The sequence below is a fragment of the Pleurodeles waltl genome, chromosome 10, assembly GCF_031143425.1.
Source record: "Pleurodeles waltl isolate 20211129_DDA chromosome 10, aPleWal1.hap1.20221129, whole genome shotgun sequence".
Classification (NCBI taxonomy): domain Eukaryota; kingdom Metazoa; phylum Chordata; class Amphibia; order Caudata; family Salamandridae; genus Pleurodeles; species Pleurodeles waltl.
Genome location: NC_090449.1, coordinates 72688212 through 72702876, shown reverse-complemented (window position 1 = coordinate 72702876; position 14665 = coordinate 72688212). Strand labels below are relative to the sequence as shown.

Here is a 14665-nt window from a genome sequence, read left to right as displayed (position 1 = left end):
CCCTAGCTATGCCACTGACAGCACATGAGTCCACACTGGATGGACTGACAATGATTGAATTACGGTTCTATTAATGGAGACATATAAACTCACCCCTTTCCCTTCATTCCTTGTACAGGAGGGTTGTATGTCGGCCCGCTGCTTCCGAGATGCAGGTCCAGCTCGAATTCACCAGGCCGGTGTCAGAAGGACACTGCATGGGTTGCAAGTGGATGACGCAGATAATGAACCTCTCAGGGCTGGCTCACGAGGGCACCACCATCAATGAATGTCTCATGTGACACCTGTCCGCCTCCAGTGACGGAGCCTGCGGGGGACGGGGTGCCATGCTGTGCCTGTCACAGGTGTCAGTCACACACATACCAAAGGGCTGTAGAGTGGGTAGCTTGCAGGAAGAAAATTACAGAGTGGACGGTACGTCACAGATGTCCGGGGAGTCTGAGGAAGTGTCAGTTGTGTGTACGAAACTGTCTCTAAAAATGTCAGCTGGGGTAAGAAGGTTGGTATCAGCCTGTGTCAGTATTGTTCTCTAAAAGGGGAATAGGGTGGGGCAGTGTCAGTCACATGTCAAGCCTACACCTAAAATAGACTGGTTATGCTGGGGTAGACTAAGTTTTTCAGCGGGTTACCACCACTTCCCATATGAAGGCTGTAAGGAAATGCCTCCTTGGCATGGTTACCCACTGACTTTTTGCCTTTTGCTGATGCCAAGTTATGATTGAAAGTGTGCTGGGACCATGCTAACCAGGCCCCAGCACCAGTGTTCTTTCCCTAAACTGTACCTTTGCTTCCACAACTGGCACAGCCCTGGCACTCAGATAAGTCCCTTGTAACTGGTACTCCTGGTACAAAGGTCCCTGATACCAGGGAAGGTCTCTAAGGGCTGCAGCATGTCTTATGCCACCAAGGGGACCCCTCACTCAGCACATGCACACTGCCTCACAGCTTGTGTGTGCTGGTGGGGAGAAAATGACTAAGTTGACACGGCACTCCCCTCAGAGTGCCATGCCAACCTCACACTGCTAGTGGTATAGGTAAGTCACCCCTTTAGCAGGCCTTACAGCCCTAAGGCAGGGTGCACTATACCACAGGTGAGGGCATGTGTGCATGAGCACTATGCCCCTACAGTGTCTAAGCAAAACCTTAGACATTGTAAGTGCAGGGTAGCCATAAGAGTATATGGTTTGGAAGTTTGTCAAACACGAACTCCACAGTTCCATAATGGCTACACTGAAATCTGGGAAGTTTGGTATCAAACTTCTCAGCACAATAAATGCACACTGAAGCCAGTGTGGAACGTATTGTAAAATGCACCACGAGGGCATCTTAGAGATGCCCCCTGAATACCAATCCGACTTCCAGTGTTAAGCTAAACAGTTTCTGCCAGCCTGACCCAACCAGACGAGTTGCTGACCACATGGAGAAAGTGCCTTTGTCACTCTGTGGCCAGGAACAAAGCCTGTACTGGGTGGAGGTGCTTCTCACCTCCCCCTGCAGGAACTGTAACACCTGGCGGTGAGCCTCAAAGGCTCACCCCCTTTGTTACAGAGCCACAGGGCATCCCAGCTAGTGGAGATTCCTACCCCTCCGGCCACTGCCCCCACTTTTGGCGGCAAGGCTGGAGGAGATAATTAGAAAAACAAGGAGGAGTCACCCACCAGTCAGGACAGACCCTAGGGTGCCCTGAGCTGAGGTGACCCCTGCCTTTAGAAATCTTCCATCTTAGTTTTGGAGGATTCCCCCAATAGGATTAGGGATGTGCCCCCCTCTCCTCAGGGAGGAGGCACAAAGTGGGTGTAGCCACCCTCCAGGACAGTAGCCATTGGCAACTGCCCTCCCAGACCTAAACAAATCCCTAAATTTAGTATTTAGGGGCACCCAAGAACCCAGGAAAGCAGATTCCTGCAACCTTAACAAAGAAGAAGGACTGCTGACCTAGAAGCCCTGCAGAGAAGACAGAAGACAACAACTGCTTTGGCCCCAGCCCTACCGGCCTGTCTCCTGACTCGAAAATCTGCAACCAGCAACGCATCCGACAGGGACCAGCGACCTCTGAAGCCTCAGAGGACTGCCCTGAACCAAAGGACCAAGAAACTCCAGTGAGCAGAGGCTCTGCTCAATTTCAACAACAACTTTGCAACTTTAAGGAACTTTACTCTTCCCGCCAGAAGAGTGAGACTTCACCCTCTGCACCTGATGCCCCTGGCTCGAGATCCAGAGAACTAACACCACAGGGTGGACTCCCCGGTGACTGCGATCCCGTGAGTAGCCCGAGATGACCCCTCTGGACCCCCACAGCGACGCCTGCAGAGAGAATCCAGAGGCTCCCCCTGACCGCGACTGCCTGTAACAAGGGACCCAACGCCTGGACCAAGCACTGCACCCGCAGCCCCAGGACCAGAAGGAACCGAACTTCAGTGCAGGAGTGACCCCCAGGCGACCCTCTGCCTAGCCCAGGTGGTGGCTGTCCCGAGAAGCCCCCCTGTGCCTTGCCTGCACCACTAGAGTGACCCCCAGGGTCCCTCCATTGAAACCAATACAAAACCCGACGCCTGCTTTGCACACTGCACCCGGTCGCCCCTGTGCCGCTGAGGGTGTGTTTTGTGTGCCTACTTGTCCCCCCCCCTGTGCTCTACAAAACCCCCCCTGGTCTGCCCCCCGAGGACAGGGGTACTTACCTGCTGGCAGACTGGAACCAGAGCACCCCTGTTCTACATAGGCGCTTATGTGTTTTGGGCACCTCTTTGACCTCTACTCCTGACCGGCCCTGAGCCGGTGGTGTGGTAACTTTGGGGTTGCCTTGAACCCCCAACAGTGGGCTGCATATGCCCAGGAACTGACACTTGTAAGTGTCTTACTTACCTCACAATCTAACCAATACTTACCTCCCCCAGGAACTGTTGATTTTTGTCCATTTTTAAAATAGCTTATTGCCATTTTTACAAAAACTGTATATTTTATTGCTCTAATTCAAAGTTTTTAACTTATCTGTGTGGAGTACCTTGAATTTTATGTATTTACTTCAAATCTTGAACTTGTGGTTCAAAAAATAAATTAAGAAAATATATTTTTCTATATAAAAACTATTGGCCCGGAGTTAAGTCTTTGAGTGTGTGTTCCTCATTTATTGCCTGTGTGTGTACAGCAAACGCTTAACACTACCCTCTGATAAGCCTACTGCTCGACCACACTACCACAAAATAGAGCATTAGAGTTATTTAATTTTGCCACTAACTTACCTCTAAGGGGAACCCTTGGACTCTGTGCACTCTATCTCTTACTTTGAGATAGTATATACAGAGCCAACTTCCTACAAAGGCAAAGAGTGCGGTGCCAGTCATTGATCGGACCACTCACTTCCTCTCAAAAGCTGTTAGGTATGACAAAGAATCAGTCAGTCCCATGTTTGCTCTTAAAAACTAGCCAGCCCAGAATGTGACATGCCAGAGTTTTCACATGGATTGAATTCTAATTCAGTGGTTCCCAATCTGTGGTCCGGGGCCAACTGGGGGTCCGCAAAGCCTCCTCAGGGGTTCCGCAACTGCTTGGAAAATTAAATAATATTAACAGATTTGGTACTTTGCTTTCAATAATGACTCAGTGAGGGGCCCCTGGAGCCCAGTAATGATTCTGTAGGGGTCCCCACGTTCCAGTAATGATAAAGTGGGGGTCCACAGTAGTCGAAAGGTTGGGAACCACTGTTCTAATTTATATATCACACCTATCAAATATTCCTGCTTTAGAAGGAGACAGATCATAATATGGCTGTGTGGGTTAGTGAACCTGGTGGGGTAAAGAAACTTGTGGGGAGACCTATTTTTAACCTTCTACTCACAGTTATGAATTACTATACCACTGACCCTGCTTTCCATCCTTTCATGGAGGTCGATAAAAGGAGTACCATTATTCTGGCCAGTTGCTTCATTTTGCTGGTCAACCCCCTGAAGTAAGCCATGCCATTACTACCCCAAACCTCCCATGACTCCTTCACTTATAAAGGCTTTGTCAACCATTTATGGGTTTTTTTTCCAGATGAGGGGATTCCCAGGCAAATTCCATCTTTGCTGGCTAATTGATTGGCTGATTCTTTCAATACATAGCCTCTAGTCCATCCTGTAATTTAGAGGCGCTGGAACTAGGGCTGGGGGAGGTGTTGCAGCATAGAGTTGGGAGAGCTAACAAATTAGGAGGGCGAGCCAGAGACAGTGGCAAGTAAATCACAAAACAAATATCACATAAATTAAGATGAAGTTAAATCACAGTTCCAAAAAGTGTATTTCTTTCACATGTGGAACCTTTGACATTAATATGTCCATTATAGCACTGCACTAAGAAGTAGTTATTAAAATTGATAATTTTTAAACATGAACTTAGAACTTTTCAGCCCCTGCATCCTACCCTGGCGATAGTGCTGTTAGTGACCTAAGAAAAAAAGCAAAAATTACAGATGGTGGGCGGAATGCTGAACAATGCAAACATTGATCCCCAGTCAATAAGATCTGGGTTTAATCCATCATTTTTTTGCCCATCACCCCACCCCAGTTTGGACTCTGCCATATGCAAATCAGTTTTGACCTTGGTCCCCATGGGATCAGTCCAGCCTGTACTGCCAGGTCAGGCCTTCTCTAGACTGGAAACAAGCATTCTGGGAACGGTTTCAGGGTATCATCCCTCATAAGGCTGGATCCAAACTGGGTGAATGTATACATTGCTCAGCATTCTGTTCAACATCTTTTCTTCTTACCTTTGTCGCCCTAAGTGGGAAGGGTATGCCCAAATGTGGATCCCATGCTCATTGCACCACTGGATTCAAGCTATCCTGGCTGATGAGGGGTGGTACCCTGAAACCGGTCCCAGGATGCTTGTTTCCACTCCAGGGAGGGCCTGGCCTGGCAATTCGGGCTGGACTGTTCCCATGGGGTGCAGGGTCAAGACTGATTTGCATATGGCTGGGTCCAAACTGGGGTGGCATGGTAGGCAGTAAAACAATGGATTAGACCCAGATATTTGAGACGGGGGTGAATATTGGCATTATTCAGCATTCTGTCCACCATCTGTTCTTTTTGCCTGTGTCCCCCTAAGTGGGAAGGGTATGCCCAGATCTGGTTTCCGTGCTCACTGCGCCACTGAATTCAAGTTATCCATGCTGATGAGGGGTGATACCCAGAAACCAGTTCCAGCATGCTTGTTTCTGGTCCAGGGAGAACCTGGACTGTCAGTTCGGGCTCGACTGCTCCTGTGGGGAACAGGGTCAAGACTGATTTGCATATGGCTGGGTCCAAACTGGGGAGGCGTGGTGGGCAGAAAAACAATGGATTAAACCCCAATCTTTATGACGGCGGCAAACGTTTGCATTGTTCAGCATTGTGTTAATCGTCTGTTCTTTTTGCCTTTGTCGCATTAAGCGGAAAGGGCATGCCCAGACGTGGATCCCGTGCTCATTGCACCACTGGATTTAAGCTATCCTGGCTGATGAGGGGTGATACCCCGAAAAAAGTCCTAGGGTGCTTGTTTCCAGTATAGAGAGAATCTGGCCTGGCAGTTCAGGATGGACTATTCCCAAGAGGAGCAGGCTCAAGACTGATTTGCATATGGCAGGGTCCGAACTGGGGTGGAGTGCTGGGCAGTAAAATGATGGATTAAATCCAGATCTTTGTCACTGGGGGTGAATGTTTGCATTGTTCAGCATTCTGTCCATCATCTGTTCTTTTTGCCTTTGTCACCCTAAGTAGGAAGGGTATGCCCAGACGTGGGTCCCGTGCTCACTGCACCAATGGATTCAAGCTATCCTGCATGATGAGGGGTGATACCACGAAACCGGTCCCCAGGTGCTCATTTCTGGTCCAGGGAGGACTTGGACTGGCAGTTCAGTCTGGACTGTTCCCATGTGGAGCAGGGTCAAAACTGATTTGCAATGGCTGGGTCCAAACTGGGGTGGCGTGTTGGGCAGAAAAACGATGGATTAAACCCAGATTTGTGTTAATGGGGTAGAATGTTGGCATTGTTCAGCATTCTGTCCATCTTCTGTTCTTTTTGCCCTTAGTGACCTAAGAGGCACAGCAGTTGTCTCTTGAATGCTGCATGCAGCCCAGATTATTGTAGATAGAGCTGCACTGTAGTCAATTAAATCAAACACAGTGAGTTTTTGTGCAACTGGTATTTGGAACTCGGACATTTGAAGGTATGTTAATTTGCAATAGTGAAGAAAAAGGAGAATCAGTAAAATAAAATGTTTGTCTAAGATCACACAATTTCGTTAAGCGGGGAAGCTCCGATTAGTGCAGGTTTTCTGGTTTCACTTTGTACAAATCAGCCACTAATGGCCTGCTTTAGAACTCGACGGACGGATAACTCCATCTCAATGGTGACAGATTTCCTGCCCACCTAAATCTAAATCCCATACAAGATAATGGGATTTACATTTCGGCAGATGGGATATCCATCACTGTTGTTAGGGTGTAACCCGTCCGCCGAGTTCTAAATCAGGCCCTAAATGTGTCTCTCCTTTGCACCTCACATGTTAATGTTTTCTTTTTACCTCTTCTGCACGAGGGTAGAAGAGCGAGGGTGGCAGGCAGAATCCACATGAAAGCTCGACTCATCATGGGCTTGAGGCTCCAACAGGATCCTTGAGCTTTCCAGATGCACTAGCGGCACACATAGGAAACTATCTGTGTTTCGGAACTCCTAAAACGATGTTTGGAGAAAATGGTCAAAATTCTAATATATTTGTAAGCTGATTTTTGATTGATAGATCAGTGGGCGTGGGGAAGTCTTATTACTAATATTATTACCTTGGTGCCAGGAGCATTGCAGCTATGTATTACCTATTTAAAGGCACTCTAAATTGACAAAGCCTTTTAACATTTCTGCTAGCAACCCTGACTGATGCACTGAGGTGATCACTGCTGGAAATCTTGCATTGGGTACACCTCACCTCTTTGATCTCTGGGGCAAATTGAGACCCCTTAATATTCAGATTGGCCATTCGCTTTCCTGTTTTGCTAAATTTAGGTGAAATCTGCAAAATTTTGTGCCAAGCGAAATTTACATAAAATCTTGAAGTTTTGCATTATAAATTTTACAGTTTTTTTTAGCGAGCATGCACATTGCGTAAAAATTTATTCAGATTACCAGTTGGTGAATGTTTCTCACTTAATGTTTGTCATCACAAAACATGTTTCCTCTAAGTAATATTGGTATCTTACAAACATATTTACTGAAATTACATTTATTTATGGGGTCATTTATTAATTTGTTATTTAGCATCTATTCAAGGGAAATGTGTACATTTATTGCACAAAAGGGTACACAGATGAACAGGTACATTTCCTTTGTGATTCTATTTTTAGATGAATGTTTGGGGACTAAAAACCCTCCGAAATTGCTTTGGTGCTGGCACTTGGACTGCAGCGTGATATTTTCAAAACATGGTTTCCCTTGATTCTAGTCCCATATCCCAACCTGCGTCCTAAGCCATCTCAAAATCAAAGTGTTTTTTAAACTTCATAGAGGCAGCAAAGACGTAAAAGGTAAAAATGGTTAAACAACGTGAATCCCTTGACATTTACTCTGGGCACTTTCCATTCTTTTTTTTAGGTCATATGCACCTTTTACATACATGGCCAAACCACATGCAAATTAGTCTTGGCCCCTCCCAACAGGGACAGAACAGTCTGCACTGCAGGGCAGGTCCCCTCTGTATGGACCACAAGCACCCCAGACATATTAACCTCACTAAGCCTCATCAGTGAGGTGAAGAATGAATGCAATGAAGAGGCACCTTGAAGAATTCCAAGTTGCTGGGATAAATGTAAGCATCGCTACTCATTGTTTTTGTACTATTTACATGCATCTTCCGCATTATTTTTGTACTATTTACATGCACCTTATTATTGACATGCACATGCCCAGCCCCAGAACTCTTTAAATGCTGTAAAACAGGGGATCAGTCTACCCATTACCGAGGAGTCCCGACAAAGCCAATCAATCAATCAGGACTTTGTAAAGCGCACTACTCACCCGTGAGGGTCTCAAGGCGCTGAGGTGAGGGGGGGCAGGTGCTGCTACTGCTTGGACAGCCTGGTCTTGAGAAGTTTCCTGAAGGTAAGGAGGTCTTTGGTCTGGCGCAGGTGGGTGGCAAGAGTGTTCCATGTCTTGGCAGTGAGGTGTGAGAATCTGCTGTTGGTTGTAGTTTTGCAGATGCATGGGACGGTTGCGAGGATGAGGTTGGCGGAGCGGAGATGCTGGGTCGGGTGTGGAAGGAGAGCCGACTGTTGAGGTATTCTGGTCCAGTGTTGTAGAGTGCTTTGTGAACGTGGGTGAGGAAAACATCTGGGTTACTAGTGTCACCATTCACAGTAGACATGGTCTCACAGGTAGGGCTGGGTAGACTTTTTAAGGCTGCAGCAAGACGGATTTGGATCACATGAGTCCCTTTCTTTAATAGTGCATTGAGCTAAAAAAATTATTTTGGGCTACAAAATAGCAATATTTAAAGTGGGTATTCTTCAACTATCTCATTCATCACTTTTGTATGTGTTAAGTTTGACTACTAGTAATACAGAACAGTGTTCCATGACATGGGTTCAGAGCGTAATGCACCTACAAAGTCCAGCTGCATATAAGCAAGAAGGTTCAATAAGACTGACGAATTGTCCGGGGTCACTTCTGTTCCCATCTAGGGTAGACATGTACTAATGGCACTGACTAGACTGCCCCGGTGACCAGGAACAAAACTAGTTCCCATACGGTTCTCACACTTCTTTAATATTGCCACAAGCTATAAAACAGTGGAATGGAGTGCTACTCACAAAAATCACCAGTGGCTAAGGAAATTCAGACACCTCCACTCATTTCCCTTTTCTTCTGTGATCCTCACAGGGTTTTCAAAAATAAATGTTATAGCCCCAGCAAGCTCCATTGATTGGGAACTTTTTTAGTTACAAAAAATGTTTCCAGGATAGAAATGTGTGTGCAATTGATGATGTTCCTTTTTAAATCTAGAGTGATGTACTCTCATTTGAGGGAAGTCAACAGAAAAAAAGATGCTTCATTTTAGACTCCCTGGAGTACCTCTCAGAAGGATCTACCGGTGTGCTCAGGGCTCTTAGTCACCAGGTGAAAGGCAAGGGGCCTTCAAGAAGACACTTGGAGTTAAGTGGTTGAAGAGGAGCTGAGCATTGCATCACTCCTGAGGCCTCTCTTCTCTTTTGCTCACCGCTCCCCACTTTCACTCTCCCTGCCAACGTTTGCCAACTTTCCATCCAGGTGCACATCCAAATCTTCTCCTTTCTCTATCTTCTTTGCAGATGTTAAAGCTGATTAACGTTTCTAGCCTCACACTGCAGCAATAGAAAGGACTCCTTAAATCTTTGCAATGCTCAAGAACCTGTCCTAGTAGCACATTCCCAAGGTTTTGTTTGAAGCTGTTGTGCTGATGAGGTTCTATCCACTTCACATATGAGGTTATTACATCAGAAATTGCCACCGATTCCTTTCTAATATCTAACACGGATACCCAACTGTCCTAATTTAGTATCACGTTCTGAAATACTGTGGTTGCCTTAAATATTGAATTCCCTTTTCTTCATCACTCATCAAAATTACTTGTATTTTACTATCATGCACTTTCTCTAACTCTTTGTTTGAAATCCAAACTTAGGCTGCTTTTCTTCATCCTTTCCTTCAATTTCCTTTATTACCTCTTGTAATTGTAATTATAAATGTATTTATATAGTGCATATGACCCTTTACCAGGCATTGAAGCATTTTTTTGCTGAGCAGCATGCTACTCCAGAACCCAAGATTAGTAGCTAGTAGGTGAGTATTATTTGCTTTGGGTTTTCCTGTGCATTGGTTGTGCTAGGTGTGTACTATTGGTTTTGTGCATCTTTAGTAGAGTTTGGAGTAGGGATAGAATGATAGGGATTGGTTTGTAAAGGGGAAGTAGTGTATAGCTGCTCATATGTACATTGAGGCGGAAATATTAATATGGTCCGCTGTCCACATTTATCTTGTGGTACATTTTTATGGTTTTGAATGAGTGTAAATAACATATATATATACATCATAATACATGCCATTCATTGTAGTTACTAGTAGTAGGCATAACCCTCTACATATGCACTTATGTGTACATAAAAGCAGGAATTTTGACATGGCACGATACACACATGTATCTAGGGGTGCAATATATAGTTTTCCACATTAATAAATGTAGTTACTTATAATAGGAGGCATAGTTCAAAGTACAATAGATGTACTTGTATAGCAACAGCTCTTTTCTTTACTGTGAGAAGTGTAGTTTGTCATGCCTGAGTAGACTGTTCTGATAGAGTCTTTAATTATCAGTATAGTCATCATGTGCGGAAGAGTCAGCTCTTGACTAATCTTCTAAAGTTAAGCTGGTTGTCAGAGGATCTATTGTGTGTGTGTGGGTATTGAATTTTATTGTTTGGCTCCTTGAATAGAGAAAGATGTTCCACTCAAGTTTTTTGTTGTGTGTAGGAAATACGAGGCGGGGAGCCATTCTTGAGCTCAAGTTCCTTTGTGGTATGTACTTGTTAATTTTATTCCTGATGAACAATGGGCCTTTTCCATGTATTGCTTTGTGTGTGATATAAAGCAACTTGATGGAGGATCTTCAGCAACCAGTGTAGGACCCTCAAGGCAACGAAGATGTGTGCTGTGGCTTTACATGTGGAAAGAGTCAAGCAGCAATTCTTTTTAGTCTTCTCATAGTTAATAAAGTTGAGCCATGAAACAGACTATTAGCATAGTCCACTTGTGATAGGACAAGAGAGATGGTAGCTTGAACCTTTTGTAGGAATCCTAGGTGCGGGAAGATGCATCGTAGTGTTTTCAATGTGACAAAGTTTGATTTGGCTATCTTATCCAACTGTGCATGTATTGACAGCTTGGTGTCCATGGTAATTCCAAGGTTTTTTACCTCCTTAGAAATTTTAGGAAGTGGTCTTAGGTCATCAGGCCAGGTACAGAGAGGGTAGTAGGTTTTCCAGTCACCACAAAATTCCTAAAGTTTATCACTCTCTTTCTCATATTGCGAGGACCAAAACTAAGGACAATATTTTAAGTATGGTTACATCAATAAAGATAAAAGTACATTATTTTTTCTATCTCTGTTCACTGGACCTCTGCACAGCATTTGCATTGTTGCTAAAGAATCTCGTGGGCTACTTAGACTGAGTCACTTCTCCACATTATGTCCTGATTTCAGCTGTCCCAGATCTACACATTCCCAGGCTACACCCTGAGCGCATGACTTAACATTTATTTCGCTTAAATCTTGCACCCATTACACCGGCCACACTTTATAGCTGTGCTAGACCTTGTCAAGGTTTCATAGTTTTCCACAGTGTTTAAGATTTTCCACATACGAATCTTTAAGAAATCTCAATGATATAATGCATAAATACTTTTGATAACACTCGTAATACCGGTCCTGCGCTCTGCCATAATAGACCCCACTGTAACCATCCTATCTATAGGCGTTTCATTTAAAGTCACCTTTATAATATTCTTAGATGTAGCTAGTTATTGATCTATATCTTCACCTTCGCATCCTGGCCAATTTTTTTCCAGAGATTTTTCTAGAGTACTTGATAGTTTCTCGTGTGATGAATAATGAAATGTTTCACTGTGGTCCAAGTACAACAGGCCCACCAGACCCTATCTGTCCAGTGTAGATGTATTTTTGTCAACGATGCTCATCGGTTTGCTTGGCTAAAGTACTCTTATCCCAAACCAAAGTCGACTTCTCCTTACAAGTGCGCGTTCATGTGGACTCTTTCATATGCTTTCCACCCCTCCCTTGACCACTGCCTTTGGCTTGACTGAAGTGCCTTGAGGCACGTGTGGTGGGGAGGGGGGGGGGGGGGGGGTGGTAGGGTACGGATTTCCCAATAATCACCCTGACAAATAATGTTAAGCTATATTATAGGATGAGCAGGGCACATGAGAGGGAGTAAAGGGGAATGGAAAGGGAGACGAATGCCGATTAGCGGGGTACTAAGTGAAGAAAACACAATATTTCGAAAAATGTACATTTTTGCACTTTGAAAGCAGAAACGAAGAGCGTGTGTGTGTTCTTGTCTGTGATGATGTAAAAATTTCTTGTGAAATCCGAGTGACACCTTACCATACCCGACTTAAAGCACCTGTACCCAAAGATTTGTCAGAAAATCCATGTATTAGGGGGATGTAACATCCCAAACACCCCCCTCTGAAGCTACTCCGTAACTCTCCATACTAAGCACATTTAAGCGTTATCGTTTCCTCTCTATTTTGCCTGCATCTCTATTTGGCAACCACAAAATTCCTTAATATCTGCAAACTCTCCATCAAACCACTAAACACTAACATATTAAGAGGGGTGACAACAAGGCCCGACGAAGGACTCGGATCTCACTCCCAAATGCAAAGTATTAAGCAAGATGATTTTTTGAGACAATAAAACATTCACAAGGGCCAAGTTTTTAACTGGCTGAGGGACAGATCTATTCTCGAAGGATGCTCGGTCCCACTGCTCTTTGTCTTCATCTCATGCTCGTTCCCGCTTCACCTGCTTCATTCCCATCTGGACAGGCCTGCCTGTGCCCTCAACTCATACAAAACGTTGTTTTATTTTGTATAATTAGTTAAGCCTAAACAAATACATCAATAAATACATTCGCGCAGACACAGAAAAATACATAAATATATAAATGCATTAATGCTCACATAGATACAAATATAAGTAAATAAATACATGCATCAATAAATACATACATAAATGCAAATATAAATAAATAACATACCCATCAGTGTCTTGGAAGTTGACATTCACTCTCTTGGCTGAACCGAGGAGCTCTGCAAAAGCAATGGAGAAAGAGAAAAAGGCGTCAAACCGTGTCTGGGTCCCTGGATCCTTTGCCAAAAATAACCCTGGTCACAGAGTCACTGGCACAATCTCGGTTTTAATCACACGCTGAATATGAACAGTGCCAGGCACCGAGGTCGATCACCAGCATTTTGGGGCCAGGGGTAGAACGGATCCTAGCATCCTAGCATCCAGGGACATGGATTCGGACTTTGTTGGGATGTACGGTGTAGCGGAAATAAGTCAGCCATACCTCGATGAGGTAGGAGGCAGGGGCGTAGCTTCCTTTGGTGCATGTGGTGCAGTGGCCCCGGATCCCAGAGGCCTGGGTGCCACTGAACTCTGATTATTGCTGTTTGTTAACAACTCAGACAACGGCCAGAGGGCTCATTTCCTTCCATGCTCTAGGGTCCGTGACACCCCCGCTCCACTACTGGTAGTAGGGGAGGAGTCGGGTGGGAGGAGATTACATGTAGAGCTACTGCTAGGGTGTGGATATGTGGGTACACCAGTGGTGACTCAGGTCCTTAATTAATGCTCAGAAATGGTTGGTGTTGTTTTCTCCCGCCAGTTAGTAAGTAAGTAGCAAATTTATAGACGCGTGATTGCCCTCAGGGGTCATGGCACTAGCGTTCCCAAAAGAATTTACAAAAAACAGAACATTATTTGGAAGTTTGAGAAAAATGGCAGGTTTTTAAAAGTTTCCTAAAATGCAGTCGACTGGGTTGAGATCTCAAATCCAGTGGCGGGGAATTCCCGAGAATGGACACACAGTAGGAAAAGCGTCTACCACCCCACCTAGCTTTATTCATTTTGGGGGCGGATACAAGTTTGGCAGAGCTCGATCTAAGATCTCGGGGCCTGATTACGATCTTGACAGATGGAATACTCCGTGATGGATATTCGGTCCACTGTATTATGATCTTCTTAGGATATAATGGGATCGGAAGACGGCTGACGGGATATCCCTCACATACGTGACGGGTAACCCCATCCACCAAGATCGTAATCAGGCCCTAAGTTCCAAGCCCAACTCAAGCTCTGATGTTTCAAATTCCAACACAATGAAGATGATGCTTCACAGTGAATCCGACAAGGGTAGGTCCAGAGTTTTAATGGTCTTATGCTCTGCTTTCTTCTGTGGCACCAGCAGGCTCCAGGGGCATAGTGAGTTGGGCATACTCCCCTTTACATTGAACCCATTCCATACATTGCCTGGTGAACGTGCCTGGCAGACATGATGTAGGTGAATGGCAAAGGTGACCACTTCACCTCTTCTAGGGCTCATCCTAATACTGTAAATGTTGTACACGCAGCCCCACTCTCTCATGTACTTATACCAATTTCATGTAAAATCTAAAATGTTTGAATAATAGGGCTACGGACGCTGCTATTCATTCACCCTCTATCACACAAAAAACTCTTCTTGATAGAGAATTAAAACATTTGCTAGTTACAAATAGCAGTAGAGAAGAGATACCACATTGAGACAACCACACATTGTACATTACAGGTGAGGTGCTGTTTTGCTTTCCGGTGAACCATGGTGTGCAGTGAACTCTTTCTTACTTAAGTACTTGCCACTGTCTGCAGTACCACAGACCCCCAGACCAAGGAAGGGGGTGTTGGGTGTCAAGGATTACAGACCTGGGGTCGGAGAAGAGCAATAAAGTTGTTGGAGTACAAAAAGAATACTTGCAGGGGCGTACAGTGGTCAGTAAGATTTGGGGGGGGGGTTCAAATTTTCCATCAATCATGCTTTGATACATTACATGATAAGCAGGG

The 14665-nt window shown here is 44.9% G+C and overlaps 1 protein-coding gene across 2 annotated transcripts in view; it reads right to left on the bottom strand.

Annotated features, from left to right (window-relative positions):
* CASKIN1 (CASK interacting protein 1) overlaps positions 1-14665 on the bottom strand; it is a 579616-nt gene that overhangs the window by 271489 nt on the left and 293462 nt on the right. For both annotated transcript variants that reach the window (XM_069209731.1, XM_069209732.1), the window contains exon 2: positions 12819-12870. In XM_069209731.1, coding sequence (XP_069065832.1) covers positions 12819-12870 — 52 coding nt within the window. The remainder of the gene's footprint in view (positions 1-12818; positions 12871-14665) is intronic.